This window comes from Callorhinchus milii, unplaced genomic scaffold, assembly GCF_018977255.1.
Source record: "Callorhinchus milii isolate IMCB2004 unplaced genomic scaffold, IMCB_Cmil_1.0 Scaffold4, whole genome shotgun sequence".
Taxonomy (NCBI): domain Eukaryota; kingdom Metazoa; phylum Chordata; class Chondrichthyes; order Chimaeriformes; family Callorhinchidae; genus Callorhinchus; species Callorhinchus milii.
Window position 1 is genome coordinate 69192707 of NW_024704745.1, and position 13653 is coordinate 69206359.

Genomic DNA, 13653 nt, shown 5'->3' on the forward strand with positions numbered 1-13653 from the left:
CTGAAATCCTTCAGTATTCCTTTTGAAGCATCTAATTCTTTTAAAAATAATTTATGGCTGTGGTTTTCTACATCCTTTCTAGGGCAATAATATCTTTCCCACGATTAAGTGTAATTAAGAAATTGCATCAGAGTACAATATCCAATTTTGTAGCAACGTGCAGATTAAATTGGGGATGTGCCAGCATCAATCAGATCATATTATTCATGCTGCAATACAGCAGGAGAGAAAGCATCTGACATCCTCACTGGGGGAGAGATCAGTCGAATTGACTCAGTTAAATACTGTACATTGTTTAAAAAAATGTCAATGTTAATTTCAGCCACAATTAAATTTTTCCACCTCAAGAATACTTTAGTAATATTTTCTAACTTTACTCCTCTATTGATTTAATTATGTAGGTGTGTAATATAAATTAGGTTTCAGCCTGGTTTAGTTGGTAGCACTCTCAGCTCTGACTCCGAAGGTCATGTGTTTGAGCCTCATGTCAAGAGCTGATCTTCTATCATAGGATCCTACATCCTCCCCTCCACAAATTATTGTGCTGGGGGATGCATTGTAAGAGGTGCTGTATATGGGACGAGATGTTAATCTGATGTCCCATCTGCCTGGATGCCCCTTTAATAAGAGAAGTGAATTTCTCTCTGGTTATTGAGGAGTCTTTTTTTAATAACATTAAAAACCAATTTCTAAGCTCTGCCCTTCACTTTGTTGCACATGTTCTCCTTAGAGCAGAGAACGTTAAGGGGAGCTTTAATTGAGGTGTTCAGAATTATGAAGGGTTTTGATAGATTAAATAAGGAGAAACTGTTTCCACTGGCGTGTGGGTCGGTAACGAGGGGACATTGATTTAAGATAATTGGCAAAAAAACAGGGAGGAGACGAGGAGAAAAATATGTTACCCAGTGATTTGTTACAAGCTGAGGTGCACTGCCTGAAAGGGTGGTGAAAGCAGATTCAATAATAACTTTCAAAAGGGAATTGGATATATAATTGAAAAGAAAAAATTACAGGCCTATAAGGAAAGAACAGGGGTGTGAGATTAATTGGATAGCTTTTTCAAACAGGCACGATGGGCCAAATGGCCTCCTTCTGTGCTGTAAGATTATATGACTGGGTTTTTAAGGTATTTTTGTGTCCAACACATGGGATGAGGAGCAGTCACTATAAATGAGGAGTCCTGCTCCACATCACTCTATTGCTGCGAGTCTAGATTCAGCATAAACATGGAATAAGTTACAGGATGTCCGTTGAACAAAATACTGTATGCCTGTTTGATCTATTTAATCACTCAACCTTGCAAAATGTGACTATATAACCTTGATCACAGCAGCTGCATGATGCTTCAGACACTCTTCAACATTTAGTAAAACACGCTTTGAACAAGCGTGCATGCCAAGCACAATTTGTATAGTTTTCTTAATTAAATGCACAGCTAATTTCTACAACAAGTAAATGTTTGTCAGTTTCTGTCAGTCTTCTTGCTATGCAGCATCAGTGCACAGTTGATTCCAATGAGATGTTTTTCTCTGCTGTTCACAAACACTTTCATTAAATATTTCCTCTATTCAGACTTACTGATGGATCCACATAGAATGTATAACATAGGAGCCTATTTAGCAACAACAATAACTGCAATTTACACTTACTGTAAATAGCTGATTTCATGTCGGAAGGATACCTCAAAATGTTTCACATAGCTGATTAGATGTCCAAACTGGGGAAGCTGTGCATTTAGTTAAGAAAACTGAAGCAAAAGGTAATGAAAGCATAGTTGAAGAGATTTTGGAGAGGGAAAGGGAGGGAGCAAGGTGGAGGGACTCCAGGATGGAGTTCCAGACGAGCTGAAGGCTCACTCGCTGACAGTGTGTGTGTGTGTGTGTGTGTGTATGTGGGCAAGGTCATGGAGATGCTTTAATATAAGGATGAGAATCTTGATTTAGATCTCACGTGGGGTGGGGGGAAGAGGGGGTGCTCATAAGGGTGGTGAAGAAGAGAGGACCTAGGATAGAGTCTAAGGTATTTCACATGTGACTATGCAGGATGGGAGGAGAGGGCATTGGAGGAGAGAGCATTGAAGGAGAAGTGAAGATACTGTATGACAGGTAAGATGATGTTAGCTCATCCACAAGAGCTATTTACAATATTCTGATTCCAATTTCAAGTTTTCCCCACATTACTTTTTATAATCTTCTTCATATGTTTATGCAGTTATTTTTAAAATATTGTTATGGTTTCAACCTGGATAGCCACTTGTGACAAAGGATTCCATGTTTAACAGTGCTCTACTTGAAAACTACCCCATTAAACAACAACAACCTACATTTATATAGTATGTCCAAGGTGACAATGGTATGTCTTGGCAATGGTATGTTGGAATCGAGCCTACCCCTTGTGGCAATCTCAGGCATCCAGTTCCTGAGCCATGTGGGTTTACAGTACTGCTGATGACAGACCAGCCCAAAGACGAACAAAAATACACACAGTCACATGACTTTAAATTATATCCTGTGAAGTGCTTTGAGACGTCTCAGCAATGTGATAAGGAGTTATATCAAATGCAAGGATTATTATCATCCAGAAACACTTCACAGAAACAATAGAGAGCAGGAAGAATTTTGACCGAAAGGAGGGTTAAGGAGAGTTTTTTTTTAAAAAGATTTTGCAGACAGTCAGAGAAGGAGCAAAACGAAGGAATCTATGGAGAGAGATCATAGAATCATAGAATTCTACAGCACAGAAGGAAGCCATTCAGCCCATCGTGCCTGTGCCAGCTCTTTGAAAGAGCTACCAACTAGTCCCATTCCCTCACTCTTTCCCAATAGCCTGGCAACTTTTTCCTTTTCAAGTATATATCCAATTCCCTTTTGAAAAATCTAGAGAGCAGGACATTGTGGTTGAAGGCCAACAACAACAACTTGAGTTTATTTAGTGCCTTTCACATGGTAGGATCTCGGAGCATTTGAAGAGAGGTCTTTTGAGCAGCGGCTGGGAATATCTGGGCAAGGACCTTTCAATGAAATCCCAGCCAGTGTTATCAGATGAGCTCTGGAGTGTATTTCTACAACTGCTGCCAAGAACAATGGTTGCTACCAACACAAGTAATGTTGTATCCTGATCCAACACCAAATGCTTACAGCTTATAAAAGACTAAACATCCCATGACTGAGCTTCACGAATATCACTTATCAAAAGAGGATGAGATGCAATAAATTAGGAAACCGAACTTTCCGGAGATGGAAGGGAAGGGAATGGTTTCCCTAAGTTTACAGAAGGTTACTCACTCGTTGATGTCTCCCATATTAGAATTTATAGGAATATTTATTAGAAATCTGGAGGCTTCCCAGAAATTCTTGGAAAATAAATTATTTGACTGATTCCTTAAAAGGGCAATGATTCAATCCATTGAACTATATATCATACCAACTGATCTCTCCTAAACTGCGGTTACGAAACTATGACATGCCTGAAGATGTTACAGAACTGTTGGAGAATGTTTTGTTCAAGTTCATTGAAAGCAAATCAAAAACTGACAATGTTGGGCAGCTCCAATAGTACAGGAGTATGGAATTCCAACAATTCCCAGTGTTGATTCTTGAATAGTCCTGAGTTAGTTGATCTCGGGCATAGGATTCAACACCTTGGGCTACAGCAGACAAAACCCATGTGATCCAGTGACCATTTTCTGCTGGAAAACAACTATATATATATATATATATATATATATATAAATATAGCGCTCCTCACTTGCATTTACGTAGTGTTTGAAAATGCAAGTTGCTGTTGTTGTTGGGTGAGGACCTGATACATTTGCTTATTAAGAATCACCCCTCTGGTGACATATCACCACTTGGTTTGCCTGTGGAATCATACTCCAACAGGTTACAAAATAGAATAGTTGAAGAAAAACGAGGAAAAGTAAGGACCCATTTTTATCCCTACTCTCCTCATCCTCTTCTACGTTTGCCAAGTTTTCATCAGAACAGTCACTTTAGGTTGCCATTCTTCACACGTGGGTAGTGAATAAGCTATGTGACATTGGAGGACAGCTATCCTAAGACATTCTGGGGATCAAACTATAAGAACATAAGAAACACGAGACGAATAAAAGACCAAGGTCCATCTAATTCGCCTACCACCTTCCTGGCGGTCACATAAAAAGATGTCTTCATGATTTCTATACTTGTTTCAGTGTCTTTATCACAGCCAGGCTCAGTGATAACACTTCTCACCTCTGAGTCAGAAAGTTGGTATGAAAACATGAGGACTTGAACTCACATAGTCTAAGATGATACTCCAATAATAATAAACCTTGCATTTTGATACAGTGCCTTATCACGTCTTTGAGATGTCGCAAAGCGCTTCACAGAATATACTGTAAAGTGAATTGACTGTATGTTTTGTGGGCAAAACATGGCAGCCAATAGTGCACAGCAGTGTTCCACAAATAGTCGTGGATTGAGTGACCAATTTTTTTTTGCTGTGCTGGGGGATGTTAGAACCGAGATCCCGCCTGCCTGTTCAGGTGGACATTAAAGATCCCATGGCACTATTCGAAAGAGAGGGGAGTTTCTCCCAGTGTCTTGACCAACAATCCCCCAAAATAAAATTGGTCATTCATTTAATGGCTATTTGTGGGATATTAGCTGTGTGCAAATTGGCTGCTGTCTTCTCCCATAAATACACAATCACTCCACTTCACAGTATATCCTGTGAAGTGCTTTGGGTTCTCTTCCTGACCTGGAAGGTGCTGTACCAAATGCAAGAATTATTATTATTATCATTATTAATATTATTATTCCAACAGAGGCATTGGATTGCTATTTACAATCACTTTTCCCGACAAATTTCAACAAAACAGTAAACATTCGATTGAGCAAGAATTGAATCCAAAATTTCCAAATGTATTCTTCAGCATTATGTTTGCATGCTGGCCAATCTAATTTTTCAAATGTTACATTTCATTTTTCAACCAAGAATTTTATTGTCATTTACAAAGTACATATTCCTACAATGCAGCTTCACCTCAAGATCTGTGAGCTTCTCAACCATATGTTGTGTGGATTTGTGACATACATTCGTGCCAAGGAGCATGCTGTGCCACATTCTTGTGATGCCAAACCTGAAATCTAGACTTCGTTTAAATTGATTCCATTGTATTTGCTGGACACAAGCTGAAATGCCCAATCCCTATTTTTTAAACCCTCACTGTGCAATTTTTGAGGCTGGCACTCCATTGCAGGGCTCTGTGGTGAGTTGGTCTGAAAGGAAGCAGAAATAGAAGTAACCGTCTACCTGTCGGAGTCCTGTAGCTCAGTGGTTAGAGCACTCGCTTTGCAAGTGAGAGACCTGAGTTCAATTCCAGGCAGGGTGAAACCTTGGGCAAGTTTCCTTACTCCACACGCCTAATAATAATCCCTCCAAAACAAAAAACAATAATAAATTGGTCATTTTTAATCTACGACTGTTTGTGGGACATTGCTGTGCGCAATTGGCTGCCGCGTTCGCCCACAAATATACAGTCAATTCACTTTACAGTGTGTTCTGTGAAGCGCTTTGGGACATCCTTCCGATGTGAAAAGCGCTATATCAAATGCAAGGATTATTATTATTATTATTATTACCTCTCATTCAGATGAGACGTCAAACTGAGTTCCTGTCTGTTTATTTAGGTGCGGGTTAAAGATCCTATAGCACTATCGAAAAAGCTTATTACGGTGTTCTGGTCAACAATCCTCCAGATATAATTGGTGATACTTCATGGCTGTTTATGGGACCTTGTATGGCACACAATTGCTGCCACGTTTGCCTAAAAAATATAGTCACTACAGTAAAAATCCTGTGAAACACTTTGAGACATTTCGACAACATGGTAAGACTCTATATCAAACGTAAGGATTATTATTATCATAATCTCAATTTTAGTGTCGTCCCTCAGTCTTCCAGTCAAAGATATTAATCCTGATTGCTCAATCCACATCCTTGTTTAGAGGGGACAATAGGGTGGAAAATGCAACATTTGCTCTGCTAATTACAACTGAAAGCATGTAATGCTTACAAATTTAATATTAAGTGCACTTAAAAAAAGGTTTGCAACAACTGTTTTGATAATAATTATCCTTGCATTTGATATAGTACCTTTAATGGAGGTAGGACACTTTCATAGGATTTATTGTAAACTCAAAACACTTTCACAGGATTTATTGTAAAGTAGAGTGATGTTTTTTAGCCAAAGGGTAATTTCAAAGTCCTGCTTTGTGGCTGATATCTTTCTTTCCAATCTTTTGTTGCAGCTTGGGGACTTTTTTCAGCTGTGAAATAGACCAAGAGAAAATCACCAGCTCCCAGTTTATAAATACAGTAACCTTAGCTCCAGTGCTGTGCATCATTTGAACATTTGAACAACAGCAAATAATAAATTACATTTATATAGTGTCTTTCATGTCGGGAGGACGATGGAAGTGAAGGGTTTGCAGCCGAGCTTGGGATTGGAGTCAATAGGGGTGGAGGGCACAGGGGTGGAGGTGGCAGGGTGACCGAAGGCATGATCTTGAGATGGGCCTTGAAGGAGGTAAGGTAGGGGGTGAGGTGGAGGGGCTCTGGGATGAAGTTCCAGAGGGTGGGGGCTGAAAGGCTGAAGGCCCAACCGCTGAAAGTGGAGCGGGCAGGGAGGGGTATATGGAGCAGGCTACAGAATAGAGGATTAAGCAGGTTGGTAATGTTTTAGTAGGTCACAGATATAGAGAGGGCTTTAAAATTGATTTGCTTACAAAACGCACACTAAAGTCACTACACTTCAGAGTAAATGTTGTGAAGCGCCATGGGACATCCTGTGGGTGTAAAAGACCCTGTGTCATTTTAAGGATTATTATTATTTTATTGTTATGATTTATGTCAGGGCTGGTAAACAAATAGGAAATAAGTAAGGTTTACTGAGTATTTTAACCTCAGATTGGTATCTCCTTCATTCTCATTTTACTGCTTATCTGTGTCACATATCAGCAGGAGAGTGCTAACTGCGCCATCTGGTAACATTTTTACTGTCATTTGAAAAAGGATAATATAGTTAGCAGACAGAAATTAGCAATAAATAGTTTAGTGGCTATTGCTGAATACAATAATAAAACTGCTTTTTTGAAAATTGATGGATCCACTGAGAAGAGGGAGCCTCAATGACTTGGAATCTCCTAACAGAAACGTAAAACTTTTCAGCACAGAATATACAGTCAATTCACTTTTTCGAATATATTCTGTGAAGTGCTTTGAGACGTCTCAACGATGTGATAAGCAATGTGATAAGCGCTAGAGCAAATGCAAGGATTATTATTATTAAAATGAAACCACATTTCGGTGGCGGAGGCGTATAGGTTATCAGTGAGGAGTTAGCTTTACGGGAGATGTTTTTTACTTGTTCTGTGTGGTAGTTCAGTTTCTCAGCTTCTCTCCTGAAGGCACTGACTCGTGCTAGTGTATTGATCTTTTATATGGGAGCCAAGACAGTGACTATTGGCAGAATATCTGACTGCAGATAAGCATCACAGCCAGGTCTGATCTTGTCCTCACTAAATGTATTGTGTTATTTCCGTCTGAGGTTCTCTGTACAGCCTCTGCACCATTTCTTTTTAAACGAGAAAAGTCAATAGTAATCAATAATAATCCTTGCATTTGATGTAGTGCCTTTCAAGTCGGGAGGGTGTCTAAAAGCACTTCATAGGACGTACTGTAAAGTGCAGTCACTGTGTATTTTTTAGGTTAAGCACAGAAGCTAATTTACAAACAGCACTGAACAATGGACGCAGCAACAGCCATAGAATGAGACTGTTGGACTGTTGCCCGGGACACCAGGAGAAACTCCCATCGCTTTTCAAGTGCCGTGGGATCTTTAACGTCGACTTGAACAGGCAGACAATATCTTGGTTTAATATTTCAAGAACAAAACCTCCAACAATCCAGGTCAGCACCGAAGTGTCAGAGCATACCATGTAAGTTTAAAATCTCAGCGCGGGCCTTGAAACCACAATTTTCTGATTCAGGAGCAAGAGTGCTACCAACTGACTTTTTGTTTTGTCAGCCGGGTGTCTCACACGAGCGGAAACCCATCACTATGCTTAAGAGTATCCAAACCAAACTGAGAATTTCAGACATCCCACCTACACATGGAAATTCCAGAGGTAGATTGTTGGAATGAAATGTGCACTCTCTCCCTGGAGGGATGTATCTTGTTTACTTGATTCTGGAAAGTATGAGGTGTAGGTTGGCGAGAGCCAAGGCTTGAGGACTGCGAGAGTCAGGAATCCCAAGACACCTACCATTGTCCACATTTTGTGAGAATCATTTTTATTCTATTGAATGCCATTTCGCCCACAAATATACAGTCAATTCACTTTACAGTGTGTTCTGTGAAGCGCTTTGGGACGTCCTCCCGACGTGAAAAGCGCTATATCAAATGCAAGGATTATTATTATTATTATTATTATTTGGTAGAGAGATCCATTACATGGGGGGTGTGGGTGGGGTGGGAGGCGGGGGTGGGGGGGCAGCCTTAAAATGAGAAGTAAAATAGTTAGCCCTGAGGTCAGAAGGCATTCCTTCAATAATTGAGGGTTGAACCCTCACACTGAGGGTTGTGAGAATGTGGAATGCTCTGCCTCAGAAAACGGTAGAAAAGAAATCAACAGGGATTTTTAAAATAGACACAGACAGGAACTTGGGTGGTGGAGATGTCAAGGGGCATTGGGATTAAAATATTTACCAAGATCTAAAATACTTGTAAAGCAGGCTCAGTGGGTTGAATGGCCTCCTGTTCCTGTGTTCCTATGATCCTAATCTGAGTTACTGGAATATATAAAAAAGGTGATGAACTGTATGTTGTGAGTTGCCTGTGCTGGTGTTTCCTTTCCAAGTTAAAAATGGATTGAACCCAGAGTATCTGAATAAGTCCTTGAGTATTTTAAGCCAGGAAAAATCTTGTATTAATTAACCATTGTTTAAATAAAGGAGGAAAGAAACAAATAATCCAAATAAGGAAAACACAGTATTTTCAACTGCAATGTTGGGAGCTATTCCATTAAAGGAAGTGAATTCTGAGCTTCATGCAGAGGTTTAAAGTCTGTTTGGTCAAAGAAAGAGTTTCGCAACCTTCTGCTATACACTGGAGAGAATTCACTCCCACCATCTGAGACATGTTCTGCTCCAGTGATTATTTAATGAACAGACTGAATTGCCAAGATAACAATAGTACAATATGACATCCCCAGTAGCTGCTGGCATGTTTCACTAACCATTTTTCCCACTCTGCTGAGTCAAGAAACCCAGTGACCTTTGACATGAAAACCCGTCAGTAACCTTTTAGCGCATTTTCATTAAAATCAACAGACAGCAAAATGTCACCAAAGCCCACGTTGTCCATCTGGCAGCACAACAAACACATTCCTTTGTCAAAGAAGATCAGGCAGTTTGGACTATTAACGCTGCCCTGTGTTGATAGGCGTAGAGGAGGAATGGATTTCACAACTCATCTATTCTCAAAAGGAGTGTCCTCTCTGGATGATTTTGAATGGATCTGTTTGGCTTTGGATGCCAGCTTTCTGGTATCCTCTGTGCATCCTGCTGTTCTCTTTGGGTGGACACCACTATGGAACAGCTGCCAATGTGCTGCTTTCTGTCTAAAGTCTTCAAATATGCCTGCAGTGTAACATAAGCTAAATTAGAACCTGACTTAATTATAATAATAATTCTTGCATTGACATAGTGCCTTATCATGCCTGTCCGCCATCAGGTCCTGGACAAGGGATAACATTCTCCAACTGAACGTCAGCAAGACCGAGGCCCTCCTGATTGGCTCGCACCAGCGCCTCCGCACCTCGGGCGCTGGCAGCATCAGCCTCCACGGCTGCACACTCAACCTCATGAAGCCAGTCAGGAACCTGGGTATTTTGTTTGATCCTGAACTGTCCTTTCTCCCCCACATCTGCGCCATGACCAGCACTGACTACCACCACCTCTGCAACATTGCCAGATTCTACCACAGCCTCAGCCCTCAGGCTGCCGAAACCCTCACCCACGCATTCGTCACATCAAGGCTCGATTATGGAAACTCCCTCCTCATCGGCCTTCCCAACTCTTCCCTTCACAAGCTGCAAATCATCCAAAACTCTGCAGCTCGTGTACTCTCGCGCACCAGGCTCCATGACCCCATCAATCCCACCCTCGCCCGACTCCACTGGCTCCCCATCCCCCAGAGGATCGAGCTCAAGATACTCAACCTCATCTTTAAGGCCATCCATGGCCTTGCCCCCTCCTACCTCTCTTACCGGTTGACTCCCTACCAACCTGCCCGCTTCCTCCATTCAGCGGGCTCCGGTCTGCTCCATGTCTCCTGCCTGACCCGCCTTGCCATCGGTGACCGAGCTTTCAGCCTCTCTGCCCCCACATTCTGGAACTCCATCCCACAGTCCCTTCGCCTCGCTTCCTCCCTTGCCTCCTTCAAGGCCGGTCTCAAGACCCTCCTCTTCAATCGTGCCTTCGGTCGTCCTCCCACCTCTCTGCCTTCCCTCACCCCTACACCACCCCTCCCCATACCCGGGTCCCGACCTCTGACTGTCTAGTGCCTTGGGACATCCTCCCGACATGAAAGGCGCTCCATAAATGTAATTTTGTTGTTGTCGAGACATCTCAAAGTACTTCACAGGAATTTTACTGTAAAGGTAGTTACTGTGAATTTTACTGAAGGAATATTTTAATTGATCACTATTATACTTTTGCACCTTGTGCCATGTGTTTAGAATGAATCTTTTCAGAACTTAATAATAATAAAAAAGTTTGGATTTATATAGTGCCTATAACATCAAAACATCTCAGAGTGCTTGCCAGTTAATTATGGTCAAGTGTAATGATTAATAATAATAATTCTTGCATTTGCTGTAGCAACTTACCACCTTGTTGAGATGACTCAAAGCGCTTCACAGGATATACTGTAAAGTGTAGTGACTGTATTTTGTGAGTGAAAGCGGCAGCCAATTATGTACAGCAGTGTCCCACAAAGTGCGTGCTTTGTGTATTGTAGGCAAATGTGTCAGCCAATTTACGTACAGCAAAGTTCCACAAACAGCCATGAAGTAGATAATCAATATATCTGGCTAGAACAGCAGGAAAAATCCCTTCTGTTTTTCGAATACTGCCATGGGTAGGTTGGTTTTGAGGAGGTTGTGGATATTCAGTGGGGCAAAACCATGGAGGGATTTAAAGGTTACGGCAAGGATCTTGAATGTGCTCTACTGTGGAACGGGGAGCCGATGGAGCTGGGCGAGGAGAGGGGTGATCGGCTCACAGATCTTAGTGCGAGAGAGCACACAACTGCGAGTTCTGGGCAGTCTGTAGCTTGTGAATGGTGGACCAGTGAGCAGAGAGTTGGAGTAATCTAACCTGGAAGGGATGGAAGCATGAATTAGGGTCTTGGGGGCACAAAGGGAGAAGTAGTGGCAGAGGCAGGCAATGTTAAGAAGGTGGGGGAAAGCTGAGCGGGTCAAACATGGATATAAATTTCCCCACCTGGTGGTCAAAGACTGGTGAGTTTTATAATTCTAAAAAGGTACTTTATCCAAGCCTTCAAAGAGGCTATGCTATTTTGTATAAAAATACCATTATAAGCGCACCTCACAGTTGCAATACTTAGCAGCATGTGAAATAACACCCCCAACCCCTTCTTCTTCTCTATTTTTGTTGTAATTTTTGTTTGAGTAAAATAAATATTTAATACATTGATAATGAAGGAGAGCGAATCATGAATTTATTGCATTTTAAAGTACAGAGAGTTGTGCAGTATCAGGATAGGCAGAACAGAGATATCCATAAAAATACATCCAGACTTAAAAATTATGGAAAAAGATCTTGGAGCAGTTAAAAACCCAGAATATTGCCCTTTTAATATTTCATGATAATAATTCTTGTTTTCACCTTCCTCCAGTTTCTGTGATATTCTTCCCCCAACCCTCATCTCCTAAACATCATAACTCGTGCTAGGGGAGCATTCAATGGACAACAATTATGTTTTGTCTCATTTAAGATTAGTTCAGCATGTGGATGCTTGAAATAGTGGGTGTCAGATAAGTATCGAAATATCTAGGGCTTCACAGCAGAACCCAGTTCTGTTGGATGATCACACAGAATACTATCATGCTTTGATGCACGTTGCAAATTTTAATTGCCCATTCACTTCATGGTTGTTTGTGAGATATAGCTATGCGCAAATCGGCTGCCAGGTTTGCCTACAAATATCTACACTTCACAGTAAAATCCTGTGAAGCTCTATACCAAATGCAAGGATTATTTTATTATTATTATTTAGTAATAATATTTTTTTGTGATTTTTTAAATAATCAGCAGCTTTCACAATTTTACTTTGTACATTGATTAAAACTATTTTACGGTATCGAGTTCACTTGCTGTTATTTTGGGTGAGCAGTGAGCTGGAACTTTATTGTTCAATAGCTCCCTCTGCTAACCAATGAGTGTCATTGCACCATTTTATGTCCAAAGAAAGAGTTGAAGATTGAGGAGGAAGTCATCGATTAAACCAATGCTGAGAGAGAACAGGCATATGGGACATCATCTTAAAATCTCATCCCATGTCCCATATGCCTATTCTTCAGGTGGACAATAAAGATCCCGTTGTACAATTCAAAAATAGAAAGAAGTTGCTCCCAGCGTTCTGGTCAACAATCCCACAGATGAATCAATGAGTCACCTCCTAGCTGTGTATGGGCCCATTTGCTGTGTGCAAAATGGCTGACACATTTACCTACACATAATAATAATAATAATAATAATAATAATAACTGTAAAGCTCTTTGAACAAAAACTGCAAGTTCTTTCTCTCTACATTGAAAATGGAATGATTTTTTTTCTTGCATTCCTATCATCCGGTATCATTCGTCTTCCTCCCTTCCTTTCCTGAAGCAACCGACTAGGTTCCATTTCTGATCACCCTCCAATACCACTGTTTTTTTTCCTGGGAAGCACTGTGGGATGACCTCCTGACCTGAAAGGCTCTAGATCAAGAGTTTCCAACCGGTCGATTGGCACTAGGTGGTGTCTTGAGCGTACTCAATAAAAACAAGGAGCAATATTTACCACAGTTTAAACAAAAAAGTTTATATTTTTATTTCCAGATGCGCAAAATACTTTGTGTGTCTGGCTTTGCTTTCAATTGGTCTAAATATTTATGCAGTTCCATTGCTCTTATATTCCTCTTGTGTTTTTGATCATGCTGCACAGCGCCACCTGGCGGAGAGGAACCGGTTGGAGACTCCTACTCCACATCATAGATAAGGATTATTATTGTTATTATTTTTCCTGTTGCTTACCAATGACTCAATAACAGGGTGAGAAGTGCCACTGAGCTATTTCGACTGTCGCTATACAAATCTAATTTGTTGTTGTTGTGTTGACACTGGAAAGGTATTTGCTACTCAAAATAATTGATTCTAATTTGAAATGTGCTATTACAATCCTTTGCATAGTAAAAGCTAACGTCTCCCAGGGCACCGTATGTCTTATATATACTGCACAGCATTGCTAGCATTTTATCAAAGTTTAGGAAAGTATTCTTGCCTTGATAAGGCAAGATGGCTATTTGCACAGCAACATGATCTC

At 40.8% G+C, this 13653-nt stretch overlaps 1 protein-coding gene across 1 annotated transcript in view; it reads left to right on the forward strand.

Moving 5' to 3' along the window:
- Positions 1–2043: 2043 nt before the first annotated feature.
- Positions 2044–13653, forward strand: part of LOC103183255 (transcription factor IIIA) — a 41085-nt gene continuing 29475 nt past the window's right edge. The window contains exon 1 of the mRNA XM_042334423.1: positions 2044–2105. Coding sequence (XP_042190357.1) covers positions 2044–2105 — 62 coding nt within the window. The remainder of the gene's footprint in view (positions 2106–13653) is intronic.